This window comes from Heterodontus francisci, chromosome 5, assembly GCF_036365525.1.
Source record: "Heterodontus francisci isolate sHetFra1 chromosome 5, sHetFra1.hap1, whole genome shotgun sequence".
In the NCBI taxonomy this organism is placed as follows: Eukaryota; Metazoa; Chordata; class Chondrichthyes; order Heterodontiformes; family Heterodontidae; genus Heterodontus; species Heterodontus francisci.
The window spans coordinates 156,422,931-156,449,675 of NC_090375.1; the positions used below are offsets into that span (position 1 = coordinate 156,422,931).

A 26,745-nucleotide genomic window follows, 5' to 3' on the forward strand; every position below is an offset into this window, starting at 1 on the left:
AAAATCTGTCGATCTCCTCCTTAAATCTACTCAGTGTCCCCGCATCCACCACAGTAGTGAATTCCACAGACTCGCGACCCTTTGAGAGAAGTAATTTCTCCTCATCTCTGTTTTAAATCTGTTACTCCTTATCCTAAAACTATGACCTCTCGTTCTAGATTGCCCCACCAGAGGAAACATTCTGTCTACGTCTACTTTGTCAATCCCCTTAATCCCCTTATATACCTCAATTAGATCTCCTCTCATTCTTCTAAACTCTAGAGAGTAAAGGCCTAAACTGCTCAATCTCTCTTCATAAGACAAGCCCTTCATCTCTGGAATCAATATAGTGAACCTCCTCTGCACTGCCTCCAATGCAACTACATCCCTCCTCAAGTAAGGGGACCACAACTGTACACAATACTCTAGGTGCGGTCTCACTAATGCCTTGTACAGTTGCAGCAACACTTCCTTACTTTTATATTCTATTCCTTTAGCAATAAAAGCCAAAATTCCGTTTGCCTTCCTTATTACCTGCTGCACCTGCATACTAGCTTTCTGCGATTCATGCACGAGGCCGCCCAGATCTCTTTGCACCGCAGCACTCTGAAGTTTCTCTCCATTTAGATAATAATTTGCCTTTCTATTCTTCTGACCAAAATGGATAACCTCACACTTATCCACGTTAAACTCCATCTGCCAAATTTTGTCCCAATCACCTAACCTATCCATATCCATTTGTAAATTTCTTATTTCTTTATTGCAACTTACTATCCCACCTATTTTAGTGTCTTCTGCAAATTTGGCTATAGTACCTTCTATCCCTGCATCCAAGTCATTAATATAGATTGTAAATAGTTGGGGCCCGAGGACCGAACCCTGTGGCACCCCACTGGTTACATCTTGCCAACCAAAAAAGGACCCATTTATCCCAACTCTCTGTTTTCTGTTGGTTAGCCAATCCTCTATCCAAGCTAATAAATTGCCCCTAACCCCATGTGATCTTACCTTGTGTATTAACCTTTTGTGCGGCACCTTATCAAATGCCTTCTGGAAGTCCAGATATACTACATCTACAATCTTTCACTCTCCATTAACTTGATCTCATCCAAAGCTTTACTGCCCATATCCTAACTCTCACCAAGTCCCATTCACCTATAAGCCCTATGCTCATTGACCTACATTGGCTCCCGGACCACCAATGCCTCGATTTTAAAATTCCTCATGTTTAAATCCCACCGTGGCTTGGCCCCTCTCTCAGCCAACTCCTTCAGCCCTACAAGTCTCCGTGAACTCTGCACTCCTCCAATTCTGTGTTTGTGCATCCTCAGTTCTTCGCCCCACCATTGGTGGTTTTAACTTCAGCCACCTAGGTCCTTAGCTCTGGAATTCTCTATTTGCCTTTCCACCCCTCTCTCTCCTCCTTTAAGACACTGCTTGAAACCTACTTCTTTGACCAAGCATTTGATCACCTGCCCTAATGTCTCCTCCTTTGTCTTAGTGTTTTGTCTGATTAGATCCCAGTGAAACACCTTGGGATGTTTTACTACATTATGTAGATTCAAGTTTATTAGTAAATTAATGTCTGCCTTAAAATTTGTAAAAGCATTAAGAATTCATCCATTAATCAGTAGTGGTTGTTTCTAAACTTTACAACCGTAACATTAAATATATGATCTGCTGCATGTAATTAAAGCAGTAAATATAGATTGTATATCTATATAGCAGCTCAGTGACTTTCAGTAAGCTCTCTGCCTGTTTATGTTCAGTCACTGGGCTAAAATGAACCTTGTGGAAAAAGTGTTTGACAAGGTACTTTTTACATTTGTTTACACACAGCAGTGACATGTGAGTTCATCACTTGGTACAGGTGATTATTGTGATTAAAATGGTATCTGGTTCCTTTTGCTCCTTTCTCTTCCCAAGGAGAAGGAGGGTTGCTAAATGTTTGACTTTTGAGTGCAGTTGCCCTTTTAAAAAAAAAATCAGTTGAGCTGCAGGGGACTGAGCATGTCATAACTGGCAGCAATCTGGAAGTTGGGGGGGGGTGGGAGACAGGAGAGGGTGGGAATGTACTCAAGTTGTGGGGACTGAGGGAATAGTAGAAAAAGGCCCGGTCCCCACTGCAGATTAACTTTAACCACAAATATGTGGAAATATGAAAAATATTTGCAGGATTTCCAAACCGCATATATGGTATGAAAACTAACTCAGAACTGACTCCAGATGCTTAAATGTCCCTTAGCTACCTAGTTACAGACTTTAAAGCTAACTTTTACTGCAATTGCTCAACACAAATAAAGACCTTTGAGAAACATTTCACAAGGGTGATTCCTCAACTCCATAACCCCCATGCCAACAGGCGCCACACTAACAGGAAGCATAGGTCAGAAATAGAGCAAGTACAGGAAGTGATGTTGTATAGAGGGAGTGAGACATTGCGAAAGTGTCCCTTATGAAATGGCTTCATTAAGGCATCATATTCACAAACAAGCAAATTATGCTAAGTCTTTATAAAATACTGGTTAAGCCTCAGATGGAGTATTGCATTTAACTCTGAGTACCACACTTCAGGAAGGCTGTGGAGAGAGTGCAGAAAAGCTTTACTAGAATGGTACCAGGGATGAGGGACTTCAGTTATATGGAGAGAGTAGAAACGCTGGGATTGTTCTCTTTAGAGCGCAGGAGGTTAAGGGGAGATTTTATAGATGTGTTCAAAATCATGAGCAGCTTTGATAGAGTGAAAAGGAGAAACTGCTCTCAGTGGCAAGTGGGTTAATAACCAGAAGACACAGATTTAAGGTGATTAGCAATGAACCGGAAGCAAGGTGAAGAACATTGTGTTATGCAGCGAGTTGTTGTGATCTGGAATGCACTGCTTGAAAGGGTGGTGGAAGTAGATTCAGTAGTAACTTTCGAAAGGGAATTGGATAAATATTTGAAGGGAAAAGCTATACAGGGCTGTAGGGAAAGAGCAGAGGATTAATCTGAGAGCTCTACCAAAGAGCTGGCACAAGCACAATGGGCTGAATGGACCCCTTCAGTGCTGTATCATTCTATGATTCTAGTTGTGCTTGCGTGTGTGCCTGTTCTTGGTCACAGTACTCAAATAAAGGCTACTGGTATGCCTGCTGTTGGTCACATTATTAGAGTTTAGATTAATAGTGTGCCAGTCTTCAGTCATAGTAATGGAGAGGAGGTTAGTGGAGCACTTATTCTAAGTCATAGACGAGGAGTGAAGTTTAGGGACTCTATTCTTGTAGCAGGCCTCTCTGGAGCCTTGTTGTGCAACAGGGAGGAGTGATAGCACGATGCCAAGCTAACATTTCAGTAGCAGTCTGTGTTGCCGAGAGTCAGAATAATTACATGTTATCTTTGTTGCACTAATGTCGCATAAACATTTTAGTCCGTGTGTTTCACAAATGGGGAAAATGGTCACTGAGATTGAGCAGCTGCATCTGCTGCAACTCCATTTCTTCTTGGCCAGGAAGCTCAAACTCCTCCCCAGCTCTAACCCTAAATCTGTGTCTATCTCTACTTACTCTATTTTCTCTCCTATCTCCTCTCCTGCCTTCTCCAAGCTTGACTTGTCCATCAGATTCATCTCCTGTCCACTTGACCCCATTCACAGTATTCTCAGCTGAGCACCCGATTTTCTTTCTTGACTCCCTTGCTAGCTGACATTGTCCCTTACCCTTTCAAAACCATCATCATCCCCTCCTCAAAAAAACTAATCTCTTCTGTTCTTGCAAACCATCACCCCATCTCCAACCTTCCTTTCCTATACAAAGTCATGAATGTGTTGTCCCCTCCCATGCCTATCCATCATACAACTCCATGTTCGAATCTCTCAAAGCAGGTTCCCCTCCCAGCCACAGCCCTAATCAAAGTTACATCAACTAAAACAACATAGAGCTGCATTTTATTCTGAGGACGGGGTCCCAGCAGCGGGCCAGAAGGCGAGGGGAGACCTTGCCTCAGCCCTCCATCAGACCCCAGTTGCTATTTCACGGCGGGCAGCCAATTAACTGCCCGCTGTCAGGGACACCATCCCTTTAAGGAAGGCTGGCCCTGCAGTACCGAGACCCCGAGAAAGTTAAGTGGGGTTGGGATCACGGGGTCATCCAGACAGACCCGAGTGAGGGGTTGTGGGGGGTTGGCGATCGCCGCTGGGGGGGGGGTTGCCCTCCAGGGGCCCTGGATTGCCCCCAAAGGAGAGACACAGCTAACCCTGAAAGGAGTTACGACCAGATGAGAAAGGTGTCTAGGGGTCTGTAGCTACCTTCACCTTATTGTAACAGGGTTTAATTTTAAACACACCGTGTTTTCAGCTCCCCCTTTGTGAATCCTTGTTCACAACTTTCCAATTATAAGGCAAAGAAATGAGCACAAACAGGCTTTCTTTGGTTTAAAGAAGAAAGTTGAAATTTATTAAACCTTAAACTTAAACTCTAATACAGCTAACGCCTACGCTAGCATGCACACGTGATACACACATATGCAAATAGGGACAGAAAAGAGCAAAAGAAAAGTAGAACAGTTTGAGGCAACTTCTTGCTACTGTGCTTTGAGCTCGCTGTAGTCCTTGATTGAAGATATGGTCTTGTGTTTCCTTGGGGCCCAGTGTTCCTTTTAAACCTTGTTCACTTAGGAGACTTTTTTTCTCTTTGAGTTTGCATGTCTTTAATGGTTTCCGAAGCTGGAGAGAGCGAGATGAGGGCAGACAGGAGAAGGGATGTTCTCAGTCCATGAACACACGGCTTTCTGATTTCAAAATCTGCTTTTCCAGTTTAAAACTCTCATAGTTGGCCAGCAGGTGGTCACGTGACTGACTGGTTTGACCAGGTCTCTTCTGTGTTTTGGGGGCAGGAACTGGTTCCCTTTGTATCCACATTGTCTGGTACTATGTAAATTTTTTTCCAGCCAGGGGCTTGCAATTTTTAGGTTTTAATGTTCATGTGGTGAAATAATGTGTGCCTCAGTCTTGGCAGGTGGGGGGTTTTGCCTGACAAAGGAGAACAGCAGGTTGACCCTGGTGGGTCCCACCGCCTGCCACAAAATTGTGGTGGAGGCAGGAAGAGGCCTATACATAGCGATTAATTGACCACATAGGGGCATCAATTGGCCTGGGGCAGGAAGGCGGTCCTCAGCCTTGCCTGCCTCAGATAAAATGGCAGCGGGGCTGGGCAACATCGTGAATGACGCCCCTGCCATTTTCTTCACACTTCACACGCTCAGCTTCTGACCCCATATCCTGTCCATGAAAAAGACTGACTTTTTCTACCTCCATAGCATTACCTGCCTCTGCCTCCTTCCCTGCCTTAGTCCATCTTCTGCTGAACCTGCTTCCATGCCTTTGCCACCTCCAGACTCGACTATTCCAAGTCTCCTGGCTGGCCTCACATGCTCCGCCCTTCATACACTTTAGATCATTCAAAACTTTGCTGCCTGTATCTTATTCCATACTAAGTCCCATTTACCCAACACTGCTCTTTGATCAATAGTGGCACCAATTCCCATCATGCTGTTCAAATCCCTTCATGACCTTACTGTGTTCCTCCAACTCTGATTTCTTATGCAACCCCCCCTGTCCATTTGCCCCACCATTGGTGGCTGTGTCGTGAACATTCTCTAATCTTCTCCATCTCTCAATCTTCCTCTCCTATTTTTAAGACTTAAAACCCATTTGTTTGACCAAACTTAAAGAGATCCCTGCTGGTAACTCCTTCTATGGCTTGCCATCAAATTTTGTCAGATTACAAGTGCAACTGTGAAGAGTGCACTTGTCCTTGAATCCCTCGGGTAACAGATTCGATATGCACGTGGATGGGACACATTGCCAGGTTATACACTGACAGCCACTACAGGCATCAAACAGATCTGAAACAAATCTAACTACTGCATAATACTAAAAGGGATCAATTCTAGCTTTCAATGATAGCGAAAGGTCCAGGATTGGTGAGGAAAAAAAAGGAATGGTATATAATGGGCTATCAATCTGATGCCGTCTGTTTTCCACCATAATTCATGGTTAAAATCAGCCCTACTATCTCTAAGCTGATGCATTTAGAGAGAGATTAGAAGATTTTGATCAATTGAGTGGTTTATAACTACTTATTTTCACTCCAGTCATTTGACCTCATTTGATTACTGTTTTGGAATCTCCCCTAGCAATCTACTATTCCCGATTTCCTACTAACTCACTCTGTTTGGTGTTATGTTAAATTATATTTTAGCGAGGACTGCAGAGATGGTGCATGGAAATGTACTTTTCATGCTGTAGCAGTTTTATTATTCTCTCAATCCCTCTTCTACACTAATTTAGTTGAGAGGTGGATTTTATTGTAAGAAATCCAGGTTGTTTCTGAGCTACTGGTTATACAATCCTTTCTGGTAATTTTTGCTGAGTTTGTCAGCAGTGAAGCTGGCAAGCTCCAATCCCTTTGATGTTTTATATGTATCCGAATCAACACATGTGCTAAATCAGCATCCCGGCTAAAGGGCTTAGCTGCTGTTGTTCCAGCTATTAGCATGCTCGTAAAACACTCGCAGTACAGGTGTTGTGATCACAGGAGGTTGTATCCTCCCTCCCTGAAACTTTGGTCACAGGTCGAGTTTAAGCACAGTTGCTGCTCATTGTTGCACTGACTGCAACATCTGCCTCATCTCTTTGCATTCACATTGATCTCCCTGTAAGTATGGGTAGTGGATCCAGGTAGTGGATACAGTTAAGCCAGGATAACCCATCATCCTGTTTTCCCTCCATCTCAGTTAGGAAGTCTGACTATTCAGATGGATTCTGCTGTGTTTGGAATAGTTGCTGTGAAGGCACATCTTATCACACTCCGTAATGCAGTCTAATAAAATGCTGATGCCAATTTCGGACAAAACACAGAATAAAAGCATGAATGGCAGAAGGTGATAGTTCACTTTCTTACCCCATTTTCTCCCTGCTGCTCCTTCGTTATTGACTCATATTGGCCCAGGATTCCACAGGTGCTACTATCCCTCTAGTACATTGTCCAAGTTGCTATTTCTCATGTGTGAGTCTGGATAGTCAATGTCACACCAGGACAGAACAACCACTTCTAATCCTGTCCTCAGCACACATTCTTTCCAGCACAGGTTGCTTGATACCATGGTAGATTCTTTCCCCCTCCCTCGCTTAGGTGTACTGTGGCTTATTCTAGCCCCACCTCACTCCCCAACATTAGTCTTAAAGACATTGCCCAGCTCACCATAGACTAGGAATCAAGTCTGAGTCTTTCTGCTGTGTATGCATCACTTGTGAGCGATGGAGCAGTGACACAATCTAATGCTTCCATTAGGGAGCTGTACTTGTAGGGAAAATTGTGGCCTACTGTTTCTGATTTCCTGATTGCTGCTCCCTGCTGTGAACACCCTTATAGAGCTTGTTTTATTGTATTCTTTACATGGGATGTGGATGCTGCTGGCAAGGCTGCATTCATTGCCCGTTCCTAAATGCTCTGCAAAGGTAGTGGTGGGTGTTCTACTTGAACTACTGGAGACGTTGTGGTGATGGTACTGCCACAAGGTGTTAAATCGGGAATTGCAGGATTTCCCATAAGAGCACCGTAAAATATTGTCCTTCATTTGTGCCATGCTGTAAATTTTCAAATGTGTTGCAGAAGCATGAAGTAGGGTACCCCAACCTACTGGTTTTGGTACTGTACTAGCAACCCAGAGGACATGAGCATAAAATCTCACTGTGGCAAGTTGTGAAAGTGAGTTCAATAAATCTCGTAACTTTTAGGCTAGCACCGGAAGGAATTACCAGATCATTGTGAAAACCCAGTTGATTTACTAATGTCCTCCAGGTCTGGCCTACACATCACTCTCTTCCTACACTGTGTGGCTGATTCTTAATAATCTTGGAAGTTGCCTCGCAATCCACTCATGGTAAAAGCAATCATTGTCAAGTAAGTGGCACAGCACCAAACTCTCAAGACAACTAGAGATGGGCAATAAATGCAGCCTTGCCAATGCCACCCATAAATTGAAAACAAATTTTATAAAATACTTTTTGAACTGTTGTAAGGTAGAAAAAATTGGCAGCCAATGCACATAGGAGGATCCTACAATAATACCATGAGATAATTGCCTAGATAATCCATTTTAATTATATTGATTGAGGGCTAATTTTTGTCCAAAACAACAGGAGACTCCTCTGTTCTTCTTTGAATAGTGTCATGCAGTCTTTTACATTTACCTGAGGGGGAATATAAGAGCTCAATTTAATGTCTTGTATGATAGACGACACCTCCCTGTCACCCTAGATGATGTGCTCATATCTCTGGAGTGGAGCATAAACCCACAACCTTCTCAGAGGCAGGAGTGCTATCACTGAGCCAAGGTGACAATTTAAATGAATGACAATCAAGTACAGACCGGAAGATCCATGTGTCTCTTTATAAGCACAAATTGTTGATATTTAATACATCTGTGAGGACTCCAATCATGCTTCTGAAGGCAGTGCCTCATTTTAAAATTCTCAGCCTGTGTTTAATTCCCTCCATGGCCTCTGTCACTTTTTATTTTAGTTGCCCCATTCAGCCGAACAATCCTTTAGCATCTCTGCGCTCCCACAATTCTGACCTCTTGTAGATCGCCGATAATGATCGCTCCAATATTGGCGGCTGTGCTTTCAGTTACCTCAGCCCCATGCTCTGGAATTCCATCCCTCTACCTTTTCAACTCTCTACCTCATTCTCTTTTTTTAAGTTGCTCCTTATAACTTACCTCTTTAACCAAGCTTTTAGTCACCTGTCCTAATATCTCTATCTGGCTCAGTGTCAAAGTTTGTCTGATAATTTCCTGTGAAACACCTTGGGATGTTTTTACTGCATTAAAAGTCCTATATGAATGCAACTTCTTGTTGTTAAGTTCAGCATACTCGGAGCAGTGCATGGGGGATGGGAAAGTGGGAATGAACCTGGACGATTAATTCTGATCTCAAATCCAAGTGTGTTGAGTCATGTGAGTTTGAAAATTTTCAATGTTCAAATATGATTACAATCTGTGTCACGCTTGCTGATCATAAATGCGACTCTTAACAGATCCCCAATGTTGAAAGCTCTGGAATAAGTAAGAAATGACCTTTGCTAATGCAAGAAGCCTGCCCAAATCCTGTGTAGAAATTAGAAGTCAGAGGTCAACTCTTTCCAGCACATATCCGCTCACTGGGAAAGGAACACTCAGATTGGAATGTTAAAGTGTGTTAACAGTTTGAAGTAAATAAAAGTGATGCTGTCTATATATTATCTGAGCTAGTAGTGACTATATTTATGTCCCTCTAGCTTTTTGCACCTCTATTTTGAAAGTTGATTTTCTAGAGGTTTATGTCATGAAGATGATACTAGAGATGAGAGGATTTAGTTATGAGGAGAGATTGGAGAAATCGGGGCTTCTTTGTTAGAGCAAAATGTGAAAGGGGATGTAATAAAGATGTTCAAAATTTCAAATTGTGAAAAACTATTTCCATTGGTTGTTGATTGGTAACTGGAGGTCACACATTTAAGATCACCACCAAAGAATGAAGGGAGAAATGTATCTATGCAGAGCATTGTTCTCGAAACCCAATTGGTTCATTAAATTTCGTAATGGAAGGAAACTTGCCATCTGGCCTCTTTGTGACTGCGTTCCCTCACCAATGGATGATTCTTAACTGCCCTGTGAAATGGCCAAACAAGCCACACCATCAGGGCGTTCGGGGCAATCAGATAACAAATGCCAGACTTGCCCACGATGCCTACATCCCTGGAATGAATAAATTTTGTTGAAACGTGGTTGTCCGACTAGAATCAGTAGTAGAAGCAGAAGCCATAATATCAGCATATTAGAAGTAGAAAAGACGAATAAGGTGCATAAAGGAGTGAGAGTGTTGGGATAGTACTAGAGAAGGAAGTAGTAGCATATTAGATAGGGACAGACTAAAAAGGACCAGGAGGAATAGCAAGATGGGTTTAGAATGCAAGTATGTAAATGCACAAAGTGTGGAGAATAAGGTTGGTGAGCGACAAGCTCAAATAGCTGTGTGGGAGTAACAGAAATGGGGCTTAAAAATGGTGAAGACTGGGCACTTAATATTCAATGATACAAAGTGTACAGAAAAGATAGGGAAGGAAAAAAGGGATATGGGATGGCAGTATTGATTAGGGAAGACATTGCAGTGTTGGAAAGAGGTGTCCTTGAGGGGGTAAGGGCAGATTCCATTTTAAGAGTCGAGAAGCAAAAAGGGCATGATCACGCTAGTGGGGGTATTCTATAGGCTTCTAGTGAGAGAGAGGGATAGAGGAGCAAATCTGCAGGGAAATCACAGAGATGTGTAAGGACTGTAGAGTGGTGAGTAGTGATACTGTAGGATTTTAATGACCCAAATATTAACTGGGATAATGTTAGAATAAAGGGTAAGGAGGTGGAGGAATTTCTGAAATGTGTTCAGGAGAACTTCCTTGATTGGTATGTTCTTGGTCCAACTAGCAAGGAGGCATTGCTGGATCTGGTGCTGGGGAATGGGGCAGACCAAGTGTCTGTGGGGCAACAGTTGCCTAAGAGTGATCATTGTATCATAAGACCCATCAAGCCTGCTCCGCCATTCAATACGATCATGGCTGATCTTGGGCTTCAATTCCACTTTCCTGCCCGCTCCCCAATCCCTTGATTCCCTGAGAGACTAAAAATCTATCACAGCCTTATATGTATTCAATGATGGAGCATCCACAACCCTCTGGGGTAGAGAATTCCAAAGATTCACAACCTTTTGTGTGTAGTAATTTCTCCTCATTTCAGTCCTGAATGATTGACCCCTTATCCTGAGACCGTGTCCCGTGTTCTCGATTCCCCGACCAGTGGAAACAATCTCTCAGCTTCTATCCTATCAAGCCCTTTCAGAATCTTGTATGTCTCAATTAGATCGACTCTCATTCTCCTAAACTCCAGAGAATATAGGCCCAATTTACTCAGCCTCTCATCATAGGATAATCCCCTCATCCCAGGGACTAATTTAGTAAATCTCCACTGCACTGCCTCCACTGCAAGTATATCCTTTCTTAAATGTGGAGACCAAAACTGCACACAGTATTCCAGGTATGATCTCACCAAAACCCTGTACAATTTTGGTAAGACTTCTTTATTCCTGTAACTCCAATCCCCTTGCAATAAAGGCCAACATGCCATTTGCCTTCCTAATAGCTTGTTGCACCTGCATGTTAGCTTTGTGCATTCCTTGTACGAGTACTGCCAAGTCTCTCTGAACATCAACACTTACCAGTTTCACACCTTTTAAAAAATATTCTGCTTTTCTATTTTTACAACCAAAGTGAACAACTTCACACTTCCCTACATTATACTCCATTTGCCATTTTGTTGCCCACTCACTTAACCTGTCTATATCTCTTTGCAACCTCTCTACATCCTCCCCACAGCTTACCTTTCCACCGAGCTTTGTATCATCAGCAAACTTAGATACGTTACTCTCTGTCTCTTCATCCAAGCCACTAATATAGAGTGTAAATAGCTGAGGCCCCAACACTGATCCTTGCGGCACCCCACTATTCACTGCCTGACGACTTGAAAATGCCCCATTTATGCTCACTCTGTGCTTCCTGTCTGTTAACCAATCCTCTATCCACGCTAATATATTACCCCCAACACCATGAGCCCTTACCTTGCTTATTAATCTTTTATGTAGCACCTTATTGAATGTCATTTGAAAATCCAGGTGTACTACATCTACAGGTTCCCCTTTATCTACCCTACAAGGGAGAAAGGTAAGGGAATCAAAGCCAAGGCTCCTTGGATGACGAAGGAGATATAGAATATGATTGAAACATAAATGATCCAAGCAATTTTTCAAGCAAGACCTAGGCCAAATAGAAGTTGAGAGCGGAAGTGAAGAGGAAAATAAGACAGGCAAAGAGAGAATATGAGAACAAGAATGGCAGAATATATGCAAGGGAACCCAAAAATCTTCTATCAGCAGGTAAATAGTAGGCAGGTAGTAAGAGGCAGCGTGGGGCCTGTTGGGGCAAAGATCAAGAAAGGGGAAAAGATATGCCTATTACATGCTTAGAGACATAAGGCAAGGCTAGAATACTTAATGAGTACTTTGTATTGGTGTTTACCAAGGAAGAGGATGCTAAAAAAATATCAGTGGAAGTGGAGATGCAAGAGATAATGGGTGGGGTGAAAATTGATAGGCAGATTGTACTGGAAATGCTGGCTATGCTTAGGGTGGATAAGTCGTCTGGTCCAGATGATTTGCATCGCAGGTTGCTCAGGGAAGGGGGAATGGAAATAGTGGAAGGGCTTGCCATTATCGTCCAAACTTCCCTAGATATGGGGGAGGTAACAGTGGATTGGAGAGTGGCAAATGTGACACCCTTATTCAAGCAAGGGTGTAAGGATATTCCTGGCAACTATAGCCTGGTTATTTTAGCATCAGTGGTGGGTAAGGTTTTAGAAACAATAATCAGGGACAGTATTAAAAGGCACTTGGAGAAGTTTGAGTTAATTAAGGAGAGCCAGCATGGATTTGTAAATGGGAGATTGAGTTTGACTAATCTAATAGGATTTTTTGAAGTTGCAGAGAAGGTTGATGAAGGGAAAGCAATGGATGTTTTCTGTATGGATTTTAAGAAAGCATTTGACAAACTACCACTTAATAGGCTGGTTAACAAAATTTAGATTCATAGAATAGGAGGGTCAGTGTCAGCTTGAATAAAAAACTTGCTTAAGGATAGAAAACAGCATGTTGTGGTAAATAGTCATTTTTCAGACGAGAGGATGCTAGATGGTAGTGTTCCCAAAGGATCAATACTAGGGCTGCTGCTTTTTTTTTTGATATAGATAAATAACTTGGATATTGGAATACAGAGTAAAATTTCAAAATTTGCTGATGATACCAAACTTGGAGTTGTGACAAATAGTGAGGATGACACCAATTGACTGCAACAAGACATAGATAGGCAAGCAGAATGGGTAGACAAGTGGCTAGTTGAATTTAATACAGAGAAGTGTGAGGTGCTGCATTTTGGTAGAAGGGATAGGGAGAGGCAATATAGACTTAATGGCATAGTTCTAGAAAGTGTAGAGGGACAGACGGACCTGGGGATTCATGTAAATAGATCTTTAAAGGTGGCAGTATATATTGAGATATTATTTTGCAAAGCATATGGGATCTTGGGCTTCAGAAATAGAGGTATTGAGAACAAAAGCAGGGAATTTATAAAGCTGTTTAGGCCCCAACTAGAATATTGTATCCAGTTGTAGTGACTATACTTTAGAAAGAATGTGAGGGTCCTTGAGAGGGTGCAGAGGAGATTTACCAGAATGGTTCCAGGGATGATGGATTTTAGCTACATGGTTAGGTTGGAGAAGCTAGGGTTGTTCTCCTTGGAGCAAAGGAGATTTGTTTAGGGGTTGTATAAGATTATGACAGGTTTAGATAAGGGAGACAAAGAAAAGCTGTCCCCATTAGCTGATGGTGGAAAGGCTAAGGGACACAGATTTAAGGTTTAGAGCCAGAGATGCAGGAGGATGTGAGGAAGACCTGTTTTACACAGCAAGTACTAATGACCTGGAACTCATTGCCTTTGAGGGTGGTGGAAGTGGAGACAATCAATGATTTCAGAAGGAAATTGGATGGGCACTTGAGGAAAATAAACTTGCAGGGCTACAGGGATAGAATAGGGGAATGGGACTGACTGGATTGCTCTGCAGAGAGCCCCCATGGATTTGATGGGCCGAACGGTCATTATGCCTCTATAAAAAGGGAAGTGGAAAAATAAAATTTTAAAGAGGGCTGGGGAATGGGACAAAATGGCCAACTTCTTTAGGGCTAGTCCTCTGTGCTGTAAATTATTCAGTTCCATAACTTACCATCAAAATTGTGCCAACATGGGCATTTTTCCACTCTTGCCTCTGTCACATTATTGAGGTTTTACAGTTTCATTAAGCTTCAAATTTAACACTCCTGAAGGTCAGCTCCGCCACATTGACATTCACCCTGAACTCAGTTGTAGACATATCCCAAATCCAGGGAATGGAGTCACTTGCATGGCCAAGTGGGCTATTGGCCCCTGCAAAAGTGCATCTTCAGCACCTGCCCTGATCCAGCCAAGTAAGGTGACGCAGTCCACAGCTTCTCCAATTGAGAGCCCCCCCCCCCACTGCCCCCCCTCACTTTCCAGGAAAACCTGAACTTTTTGGAATCAAAGGAGTTATATGGTCTTCAGACTGGTTAATCAATCTCCTCCCCATGAGATCAATTACCTTTATCTAGATAAAGCTTGGAATCTTTAAGAAGGCCTCAAAGGGATTCAAACCAGCTCTCAACTGATGGGTGGTCTGCTTAGATATTTCAGTGATTTGGAAAGCAGAATTTCTGGGGAAGCCCAGTAACTCCCCCCGCCCGCCCCTCCCCCAAAATGGCCCCTTAACCTTGCTGGAGGGGACAGGAAGTAGATCAGATTGGACAGGTTAGGCTTGCATCTGCTGGAGTTTAGAAGAGTAAGAGGCAACTTGATTGAAACATATAAGATCCTGAGGTGTCTTGACAGGGTGGATGTGGAAAGAATGTTTCCTGTTGTGGGATAATCTCGAACTAGGAGTCACTGTTTAAAAATAAGGGGTCGCCCATTTAAGACAGACGTGAGGAGAAATGTTTCTGAGGGTTGTGAGTCTTTGGAACTCTCGTCCTCAAAAGGCGGTGGAAGCAGAGTCTTTAAATATTTTTAAGGCAGAGGTAGATAGATTCTTGATAAGCAAGGGGGTGAAAGGTTATCAGGCATAGGCGGGAATGTGGAGTTAAGGTTACCATCAGGTAAGCCATGATCTTATTGAACAGGGGAGCAGGCTCGAGGGACTGGGTGGCCTACTCCTGCTTTTAATTCATATGTTCATATGTAATGTAGGAAACACAGCTGTCAATTTGGACACAGCAAACTCCCATAAACAGCAATGTGATAACGACCAGACAATCTGTTTTTTGTGTTGACTGAGGGATGCATATTGGCCAGGACACCAGGGATAACATCCCTATCCTTCTTCCAAATAGTGCCATGGGATCTTTTATGTCTACCTGAGAGGGCAGATGGGACCTCAGTTTAACATCTCATACAACAATGCAGTATTCCCTCAATACTGCGCTGAATTGTTAGCCTTGATTTTCATGCTTAAGTTCTGGAGTTGGACTGAAATCCACAACCTTCTGATTTAGAGGTGAGTGGGCTACAACTGAGCCACAGCTGATACACAGAAGAATTGCTTATTTCATGACTTTTTTTGATTCTTTCATGGGATGTGGGCATCACTGGCTAGGCCAGAATTTGTTGCCCATCCCTAATTGCCCTTGAACTTAGTGGCTTGCTAGGCCATTTCAGAGGGCATTTTAAAAGTCAACCACATTGCTGTGGGTCTGAAGTCACATGTAGGCCAGACCAGGTAAGGACATTAGTGAACCAGATGGGTTTTTACAACAATCGACAATGGTTTCATGGTCATCTTTAGACTAGCTTTTAATTCCAGATTCATTTATTGAATTCAAACTTCACCATCTGCCATGGTGGGATTCAAACACATGCCCCCCAGAGCATTAGCCTGGGCTCTGAATTACTAGTCCAGTGATGTTACCACTATGCCACCACCTCCCCATGATAGACAGTTCAGAAAGCTGGCATATGGATGTCAGATGAGAAGTACTTCGCTCAAAGCTACACAGTCAGATTGAAGTGTCTTGAGAACTTATTGGCACCGTGTGTGATGCCATCCGTAATCTTGGTCAGTAACACAGCTTTTCTTTATGTCTAGGTGGTGTTTGAAGCCTTGCACAATCTGGAGCCTCGTGGTTACGTTGTGGGATGGATCATCGCCATCAGCCTTTTTGTGGGAATCCTCATTTTCCTGTTACTTGCTGTCTTGCTTTGGAAGGTAAATTGCACTGTGATCTCTCAGAGAAGTCTGATATTTTTCCGTAGAAGCAGAAATTTGCCTTTGTTTAGCCTTCTGTTGTAAATGATATTTGATGGAATATCCATTTAGTCATTTAAATATTTCCTGCAATATTAATGCATGGGCTGATTCTACAACCTGGGTGTGGCATGTGCAGGTAGTGAGGGACGCAATTTCCAGAGATGCGCTTCATGCAAGTGTTGCTCCATCCCATTAGCGCTAGATTATATAATTACTGCTGAACTTGCACAGAATTCTGAATTATGTGATTACTTTTTGAATCAGGTGCTCCCGGTACTACCTTGTTGCAGCTGATTTTCTATCCATTCATTTAAATGAATCTGAATTACTAATCTGTGCTGCAAACAAAAGAAACAAATAAACTAGCCATACAGTGCCATTCACTTCCTCAGGTCATCCTAAAGTACTACACAATCAATGTTTTTGCTTTGTAATCACTGTTATGTTGGTAAAAGTGGCAGCCAATTTGTGCACAGCAAGGTCCCACAGTCAGCAATGGAAGCAAGTGACCAGGTAATCTGGTATTGGCTGAGAGATTAATGATAGCCAGGACACTGGGAGAACTCTCTGCTCTTCTAATAATACCATGGGATCTCTTGCATCCAAACAATTGGCAGATGCTGCCTCACTTTCACATTTCAAAAGCTCTGTGAAAGGAGAGTAAACTTGGAAATTGTTTTGGTTCTTGGGATTTGGGCGATGCTAACAACGTTGTATTTAATATCCATCCCTAGTTAGCCTGAGAAGGTGGTGGTGGGACCTCTACAGCCCTTGTGGAGATGATGCTAGGTAGAGAATTCCCATATTTTGACCCAGGGGCAACGAAGAACAGCAAAATACGTCCCAATGTGTGACCTGGAGGAAACTTAGAGATGACGGTGTACCCATGACATTGCTGCTCTTGCTCTTTTCAGTGGTAGACATCGCAAGGCTGGGAGTTGCTGTTAGAGTAACCTTGATGAGCTATTGTTAGGTATTCTGTAGATAGTGCATACTGCAGTCACGGTTCGCTAATGGTGGAGGAGATGGATATTAATTCCACTAGCAGGAGCACCAGTGAAGCAGACTATGGTATCCTGGATGATGTGGAATTTCTTAAGTCTTGTTGCGATATGGCCTTATCCAGCGCAGGGCCTCCTGCAGTACCGGCAGTGGCCACTGCTCCCAGTAGCGCTGCCGGCACTGCAGAGTGGCTGGCCTTCCGATTGATTGGCAGCTCTTGGAGAAGGGAGCTTGTCCCTTAAAGGGTCAGCATCCCAGACGATGGCAGTTAAGTACCTGCCCGCCTTGGAATAGCAACAGGGGCTTGTCAGAGGGCTGAAAGGGGGTATCCTGCCAGCTTCCAGCTCACTGCTGCGACCTCCATCGCCACAACAAAATTCAGCCCGGTCTGTCTAGCTGTGATTCATACCATCTTATCTGATACATAACAAAAATAAAGAAAAATGCAGTGCCTAGATTTTCTGATTCAACAGGGGGCAGCATGGATTTTGCCCTCCCCACCTCTGTTTCTGAGTATATCGGCATATCTTGAAAGGGGGGGGCATGCCAGGCTCAGTTTAACTCATGGTGTTGGGGTTAATATATTACATGGATAGAGGAGGATTGGCTAACTAACAGGAAACAGAGCTTCGGGATAAATAAGTCATTTTCAGGTTGGCAAGCTGTAACTAGTAGAGCGCCACAGGGATCAGTTAGGGGCCTCAACTATGTACGTTATCGGAAATCATCAGGTCCGGAATGCCATGTGTGCCGAAAATTCTTTTTGTGATTTGATAATGGTTTCAGAACTCTGGCCATGTGTTGTTTTGACTTCAACCCATCTGGAGTAATAGTCAATGACAATAAGGAAAATCCCTTCATATTCAAACAAATCCATTCCCAGGCACTCCTATGGCCTGGACGGTAACAAAGACGACATCAGTGGCTCTCTAGAGTCTTGTCTGGCCGAAGCACATGTGATACATCTGGAAATCGTGTCTTTGATCTCCTTGGAAACCTCTAGCGACCATACCTAGATTCTTGCTTTTGCTCTACACTTGGTGATTCCTAAGTTCCGTTGGTGTCATTTCTCTAGGATGTCTAACCTTCAAGCCCTTGGAATAACTAGTCTTTCATCGTACACTAGTAATCCGTCGACAATAGTAAAACGGCTTCATTGCTCATGATATTTTCTTAAAACCAGGTTATTAGGCGTATATTTTGGCAAAACTGTCTTACTTTTTTGCAGACTACATCCTCTTTCCGCAGGTTTCTAATTTGGCGTAGTCTTTGAGCAGGTGTCGCCAAATCTTCTATTATAGCTAAAGCAAAGATTTCCACTTCCTCCAGTAATGAGACATCTCCCACTTCAGGGATAGCAATTGATGCTCTTGATGATGCGCCAGCTGTCACCTGATGTTTCCCTGGGACATATTCAGTTGTTGTGTCATATCTAATTAGTCATAGTCGAAATCTCTCTACCCTTGGGGTTAATTTTGCTAACTCCTTGGAATTAATCAACGTTACTAGTGGCTTGTGGTCAGTTTTAATCTTGATCTTGAGACCTAGTACATAGTCGGAAAGTTTTTCGCATGCCCATGTTGTTGCCAATGCTTTCTTTTCAGTCACTGCCAACCTTCGTTCTGTCTCTGGAAATGAATGAGAGACAAAGTACACTGGTCTGCATTTGCCAAAACTTCTGATGACGTTAACCTTTCCTTGATCGTGAAAGAATTTTTCTGGCCATCTCCCCAGCACCAGGTATTGCTGTTCTTTAGCAGTTGTTGTAGAGGCTCGTTAATTAGTGGCCAGATTTGATAGGAATTTCCCTACCTGGTTAACCATACCCATGAATCACTGTAAATCTGTTATGTTCTTTGGCTCTGGGAAATTCTTTATTGCCTTCATCACCTGTGGGAACCCTGGTTGATGTTCTGCCTCTAACCCTGGGCTACTGAGGTCATTTTCAGTCCTGATAATGCAACTCCAGCTGAGATCAACCAGCTTAGTGCAGTTTGGAAACTGAAACTGTGGGTGGAATTTTATGCTCTCCCCTGTGGTGTGTTTGGAGGTGGGAGGAGTGTAAAACCAGATGGGATTGTGAGGGGAGTGGGGTTCCCGTCCCCATCCCGCCTCTGCCGAAACTTAGCCAGTAAACGGCCTTCCTGCCCCACTGCCAACTGAGGCCCTTAACTGGTAATTAACTCCCAATTAAGGGCCTCTTCCTGCCACAGCCCACAATTACCCGTGTGGCGGGCGGCCCTGTCGCCGCGTGGGAAGCATGGCAAGAAAAGCCGTGATGGCTGCTTTCTGGCTCGGGGTGGAGGGGTGGGCGGATCCCTCGTTCAAAGACATTTAGTATCTGAACGAGAGACCCAGCATCGGGAAGGGGGGGCCCGCTGAGGGCCGTCCTCCCCCATTACCCCATGACCCTCACCCCATGAGACCCCTCCCGCCTTGACCTTCCTAAGTCCTGGGTCCAGCGACGGTCCACGGCCTCCAGGATGGTATTCCCCAGCAGCAGCCACCACCTGGGTGGCACAGTGGCGCAGTGGTTAGCACCGTAGCCTCACAGCTCCAGCGATCCGGGTTCGATTCTGGGTACTGCCTGTGTGGAGTTTGCGAGTTCTCCCTGTGAGTTTGCGAGTTCTCCCGGTTATCGCCGGGTGCTCCGATTTCCTCCCACAGCCAAAGACTTGCAGTTTGATAGGTAAATTGGCCATTATAAATTGCCCCTAGTGTAGCTAGGTGGTAGGGAATATGAGATTACTGTAGGGTTAGTATAATTGGGTGGCGGTTGGTCGGCACAGACTCGGTGGGCCAAAGGGCCTGTTTCAGTGCTGTATGACTATGACCTCCGTGCTGTCAGTGCAGCTGTCAGCCTCTGATTGGGCAGCATCTCTCCAAGGGTGGGACATCTGGCAATGGGGTCCCAAATCCTATGGAAGGACCACTGCTGTCCACTTAAGTGCCTGATTGGCACTAAATTCTGCAGACCTTCTGGAGAAGATGTGACACGTGAATTTCGGTGTCTGTTTCCCCCAACATTGAGACCTCCACTGCCAGCATAAAATTCCCCCCCCACTGTGTCTTTCCTGTTTTGTATGGAAGCATTACTCAGTCTGCTGAAATACTGCTGGTATAACTTTCTAAATCATAAAATATGCAGCACATAAAATATGTGATAAGTATTTTATTGACACTTAAAGGTAAGTTTTAATAATGGGAGCTCCCAACCATCAAGAAAGCGAATCAGAGGAGATATATCATGAGACACTGTGCCCAGCGCAACACTCACCTATTGGGAGTACAGAGTGAGGCAGTTAGTGCACCAATCACTACTCCCAGCACAAACCCTCACCTATTGCGAGTGTATAGAGGGGGAGATATTTAATGAGACATTGTCTCCAGGGGAAACCCTCACCCACTGGTGGAAGATAATGAGCAGTTTTTACACCAATTACTGCTCTGAGTACAGACTCTCGCCCGCTGGTGGTACATAGTGACCAGTTATCATATGAATCACAGCTCCCAGCAGAGACCCTCATCTGTCAACAGCACAAACTGGAAACTCAGGCACAAATTGCCAACTATTTTGAGACTATTATTTCTGACCAGACTTTCCAATTGGCATTGTTGAGGGTCATTGCCAACAGTGTGGATTGATAAAATTATTCCCATTGGAAAATCATGGATGCAGTCGCCATGATTCTCTACTCCATAATGGACAGGGAATTATAGGCACTGTGCCCTGCAAGTTCTCAATACCTGCACTCATCAGGTGAGCCTCCTGTAAGTTAACCTAAGCATGTTAGGTTTAAACTTTTCACAATGATAAACAAACTGTATACCCAAGGCAATCATTTCTGTTCAATAAGAAAAGGATTAAACCTCTGACAGGCAGTCACTGGTTGGCATAGAGTTCAGATGATTTTCAAATTAATTCAGTCAGGATTTCAGTCCTGGTGGACTGTTGGTTCATTAAACTGAGTTTACAGCAACTGGATTATTTCTGAAGGAGTCACTCTGAGGTAAGCATTTGCTAAGATGGCAAGAGTTGTCACTGTGGACTAAACATTTATTCCGGCACGAAGAAGCTGTTCTTAACTGGTTTCATGTGAAAAAGCCTTTTTATGATGACCTTGATTGTACCAAATCTCCCCCATAAGCCAGCACATTTTACTGTTCGGTCAATTATGTTAAACGCAGCTCTGATTGAACATCACTGTGTATATAAGGAGAAGAGGAAAATAAATCTACGATAAGCGGCTATATAAATAAATATATATTTATTTTTATATCTATATATATTTGTATATGTATATATATATATATATTCTTCAATACCACTGAGAGTCATCAGGCAGAGGACAAAGACAGATTTTAATTTATCTTTGTTCAACATTCCAGCTGCTTTCTTTGGAATTTTAACTGATAAGCAATTAGAAATTTATTTTCCCATCAGCTGTTGGCCAGCAGTTTTGGCAACACTGAGAGTAAACTTTTGACTATTACTGAACTATTACATCTGAAAAGTTCCCATTGATATAATCCTGGACCAATGCCTCAGTTATCAGAACTAAAGAAACATAGCGCGGGTGAACAGACGAGATGTACATTGATACTAATCACCTGAGGCTATTAGTTTCAGTGTTGCATGGCCGAGCATTCCTTAAGCATGGGAACAGCAACGCAAAACACTTGAGATTAAAAGTGCAATCAGTAAATCAAAGAAGGAAAACTGATGAGTTTGCAACTGTTGACTTCAGCTCCCCTCCCCCTGAGAGTGCAGGCAAATTCTGTACAAGAAAAAGCAAGCAAAACACAAGCAAACACCTTGTGTTCATCTCCCAAGTGAGGAAAAGCAAATAAACTACAAGTACCACACACGGCAGAGTGAAATCATCAAATCATTTTACTCCATCGGTCCAATGGACAGAACACTGACACCATTCTCTGGTGTTGAAATTCCAATGATGGCTGACCTGCGTATACGGATATGTCCTGAGAGCTACATAAGGCTAATTGCAAATATTTCACTGTGTGCAACACATTGGCCCAGAATTTCCACTCGGGTGCAATTCATCCTAAATTGGCCAAACGAGCACAAAAGATTGAGGAACTCCAGCACAATGTTTTTTTTAAACTGGCAAGAAATGCGTTCAGCACAAATAGAGTTGCCTTGATTTTTTTGTGTTGGTTTAAAAAACTTTGTGCTAGAAACTGGCCCACCACCAGACTGAATGAATCACCATGGAGTTTTCACTAATTGTGCCTAATTACAGGCCTTTGAAGAGGCTCTTCAAATTAAGCTAGTTTTAAAAATTTATTCTTTCACAGGATACAGGTATCGCTGACAAGACCAGTATTTATTACCCATCCTAATTGCTCGAAAAGGTGGTAGTGAGCTGCCTTCTTGAACCACTGCAGTCCATGCGATGAAGATACTCACACAGTGTTAAGTAGGGGGATCCAGAATTTTGACGATGAACGGCAAACCAGTTCCAAATCAGAATGGTATGTGACTTGGAGGGGAACTTGCAGATGGTGGTGTTTCCATGTATCTGCTGCTCTTGCCCTTCTTGGTGGTAGAAGTCATGGATTTAGTTTTTTATTCTTTCATCGGATCTGAGCGTTACTGGCAAGGCCAGCATTTGTTGCCCATCCCTAACTGCTCTTGAGAGGGTGTTGGTGAGCTGCCTTCTTGAACCGCAGCAGTGTGTGTGGTGTAGGTCTTGTTGGGGAGGGCGTTCTGGTATTTTGACCCAGCGACAGTGAAGGAACGGCGATGTAGTTTCAAGTCAAGATGGTGTGTGGCTTGGAGGGGAACCTGCAGGTGGTAGTGTTCCCATGCAACTGCCGTCTTTGTCCATCTAGGTGGTAGAGGTCATGGGTTTGGAAGGTGCTGTTGAAGGAGGCTTGGTGAGTTTCTGCCGTGCATCTTGTATATGATACATACTGCTGCCACTATGTGCGGGTGGTAGCGGGAGTGAATGTTTAAGATAGTGGATGGGGTGCCAATCAAGTGGGTTGCTTTGACCTGGATGGTGTCAAGCATCTTGAGTGTTGTTGGAATTGCATCCATCCAGGCAAGGGGAGAGTATTCCATCACACTCCTGACTTTGGGCAGTCAGGAGATGAGTTACCCGCCACAGAATTCACAGCCTCTGACCTGCTTTTGATGCCACAGTACTTGTACGGCTGGCCTAGTTAAGTTTTTGATCAAAGGTAACCCCCATGATGTTGATAATGGGGGATTCAGCAATGGTAATGTCATTGAATATCAGGAGAGGTGGTTAGATTCTCTCTTGTTGGAGATGGTCGTTGCCTGGCACTTGTGTGGCACAAATGTTACTTGCTACTTATCAGCCCAAGTTGAATTTTGTCTAGGTCTTGCCCTGCTTCAGTATCTGAGGAATTGCGAATGGTGTTGAACATTGTGCAATCATCAGTGAACGTTCCTACTTCAGACCTTATGATTGAAGGAAGGTAATTGATGAAGCAGCTAAAGATGATTGAGCCTAGGTCACAACCCTCAGGAACTCCTGCAGTGATGTCCTGGAGCTGAGAAGATTGACCTCCAACAACCACAACCATCTTCCTTTGTGCTAGGTATGACTGCAACCAGCAGAGAGTTTTTCCCTCTGATTCCCATTGACTTCAATTTTGCTAGGGCTCCTTGGAGCCACACCCGGTCAAATGCTGCCTTGATGTCAAGGCAGTCACTGTCACCTCACCTCTTGAATTCAGCTCTTTTGTCCATGTTTGGACCAAGGCTGTAATGATGTCTGGAACTGAGTGGCCCTGGCAGAACCCAAACTGAGCACTGGTGAGCAGGTGATTGCTGATTTAGCCTTTTTGTGGACAGGACATAACTGGGCAAATTTCCACATTGTCGGGTAGATGCCAGTGTTGTAGCTGTACTGGAATAGCTTGGCTAGAGGCATGGCCAGTTCTGGAGCACAAGTCTTCAGCACTATTTCCAGAATGTTGTCAGGCCCCATAGCCTTTTCAGTATCCAGTGTCTTTAGCCATTTCTTAATATCATGTGGAGTGAATCGGATTGTCTTAAGACTGGTGTGATGCTGGGGACCTTAGAAAGAGGCCGAGATGGATCATCCACTCGGCACTTCTGGCTGAATATGGATGCAAATGCTTCAACCTTGTTTTTTGCACTGATGTGCTGGGCTCCCCCATCATTGAGGATGGGAGTATTTGTGGAGCCTCCTCCGCCAGTTAGTTGTTTAATTGTCCACCACCATTTACGACTGGATATGGCAGGACTGCAGAGCTTTGCTCTGATCCATTGGTTTTGGGATCACTTAGCTCTGCCTATCGCATGCTACGTCCACTATTTAGCATGCAAGTAGTCTTATGTTGTATCGTCATCAGGTTGACACCTCATTTTTAGGTATGCCTGATGCTACTCCTGCACTCTTCATTGAATCAGGTTGATCCCTTGGCTCGATGGTAATGATAGAGTGGGGGATATGCCGGGTCGTGAGGATACAGATTGTGGTTGAATACAATTTTGCTGCTGCTGATGGCCCTGTGAATGCCCAGTTTTGAGTTTCTTGATCTGTTTTAAATGTATCCCATTTAACACGGTGGTAGTGCCACACAACATAATAGTGGGTATCTTCAATGTGAAGACAGGTCTTCGTCTCCACAAGGACTGTGCGGTGGTCACTCCTCCCAATACTGTCATGGACAGATGCATCTGCAACAGGTAGACTGGTGAGGACAAGGTCTAGTAGGTTTTTCCCTCTTGTTGGCTCCCTCACCACCTGCTGCAGACCCAGTCTAGCAGCAATATCCTCTTGGACTTTGCCAGCTCGGTCAGTAGTGGCGTTACCGAGCCACTCTTGGTGATGGATATTGAAGTCCCCCACCCAGAGTACATTCTGTCCCCTTGCCACCCTCAGTGCTTCTTCCAAGTGGTGTTCAACATGAAGAAAGACTGATTATCAGTCGGCAGGGAGGGGGTGGGGTGTGGGCAGAGCAGTAGGTGGTAATCAGTAGGAGGTTTCCTTGCCCCTGTTTGACCTGATGCCATGAGACTTCATACCTTAAAAAATTTAGTAAGTTGGCGAAGTTTGGTTATCACAAAAGTAAGCATTTTTAATCCATCACCTCTGAGTAACTCAATTTTGAATTAATGCAGACAATTTTTAAAAGTACATTGAACTATTTTTTGTTTAAATTGGGGTACATTAGTCAGTTTCTTAGTAAATTTAGACAAAGATCACAGTTAAAACCTTTTGGTTTTAACCTTTTGGTGTCCTTGTGCCCAAAAAACTGCTTAATTTTTAAAGCCTCTCTGAAGGTCAGCAAAGGAGTGCAATGTCACACGGCACTACCTCGAAGAAGAGCAGAGGAGTTATCCCTGGTGCCCTGGCTAATGTTTATTCCTCAATCAACATCACAAAAACAGATTATCTGGTCATTATCACATAGCTGTTTGTGGAAGCTTGTGTGCAAGTTGGTTGCTGCGTTTCTTAGATTACAACGGTGACCTAAAAATCCTTCATTGGCTGTTATGAGCTTTGAGATGTCTGGTGGTCATGAAAAGCGCTATATAAATGCAAGTCTTTTTGGTTTGCATCCTTTGACCACACCATCCTCTGGAAAGCCTCTCCATCATCATCGAGCTGCATGGAAATGTACTCAGCTGGTTCCATTCTTATCTAATCATAGCCAGAGAATCACCTGCAATGATTTTGGGGATACTGCGGGAAGCGGAGTTGAGGCAGAAGATCATTCATGATCTAGTTGAATGGCTGAGCAGGCTCAAAGGGGCAAATAGCCTTCTCCAGCTCCTTTTTCTGATGTCCTTTCCACTTCTGGACAATTATCTTTGGTGTCCCCAAGATGCTCGGCCCCTTCCTATTTCTCATCTACACGCTGTCCCTCAACAACATCATCTGAAAACAGAGCGTCAGTTTTCACATCTACACTGACAACACCCAGCACTACTTCACCACCACCTCACTCGAACCCATCACTGTCTCTAAATTGTAAGGCTGCTTGTCCGACATGCAGTATTGGATGAGCAGACTTTTCCTCCAGCTTAATACTGAGAAGACCAAAGCCATTGTCTTCAGTGCCCGCTCCAAACTTCACTCCCTAGCAATGAACTCCGTCCCTCTCGCTGGCAATTCTATGAGCTTGAAGCAGACTGTTTGCAATTTTGGTGTCAGGTTTGACCCTGAGATGAGCCTCTGACCACATATCCATACCATCATTAAGACCGCTTATTTCCACCTCTGTCTTTGCTCCTGTCTCAGTTCATCTGCTACTGAAACCCACATCCATGCTTTTATTAGCTCTAGACTTGACTATTCCAAGGCACTCCTCACTATATTCCCACATTCTACCTTTTATAAACTTGAAGTCATCCAAATTTCTACTGCCCATGTCCTAAATTGCACCAAGTCCAGTTCACCTATCATACCTGTGCTCACTGACCTATGTTGGCTCCCAATCAAGCAACGCCTCAATTTTAAAATTCTAATCCTTATTTCACGTCCCTCCATAATCTCACCCCTCGCTATCTCTTTAATCTTCTACAGCTCCACAACCCTCTGAGATATCTGCACTCCTCTAATTCTGGCCTCTTGAGCATCCCCAATTTTGATCAGTCCACCATTGGTGGCCAAGACCCTAAGCTCTGGAATTCCCTCCCTAAACCTCTCCACCTCTCTACCTCTCTTTCTTCCTTTAAGATACTCCTTAAAGCTTCCCTCTGACCAAGCTTTTTGTCATCTGTCCTAATATCTCTTTATGTGGCTCAAT

The 26,745-nt window shown here is 43.7% G+C and overlaps 1 protein-coding gene across 2 annotated transcripts in view; it reads left to right on the forward strand.

The window, feature by feature from the left end:
- The window catches only part of itga9 (integrin, alpha 9), a 550,508-nt gene that overhangs the window by 515,346 nt on the left and 8,417 nt on the right, over positions 1-26,745 (forward strand). For both annotated transcript variants that reach the window (XM_068032283.1, XM_068032284.1), the window contains one exon: positions 15,808-15,927. In XM_068032283.1, coding sequence (XP_067888384.1) covers positions 15,808-15,927 — 120 coding nt within the window. The remainder of the gene's footprint in view (positions 1-15,807; positions 15,928-26,745) is intronic.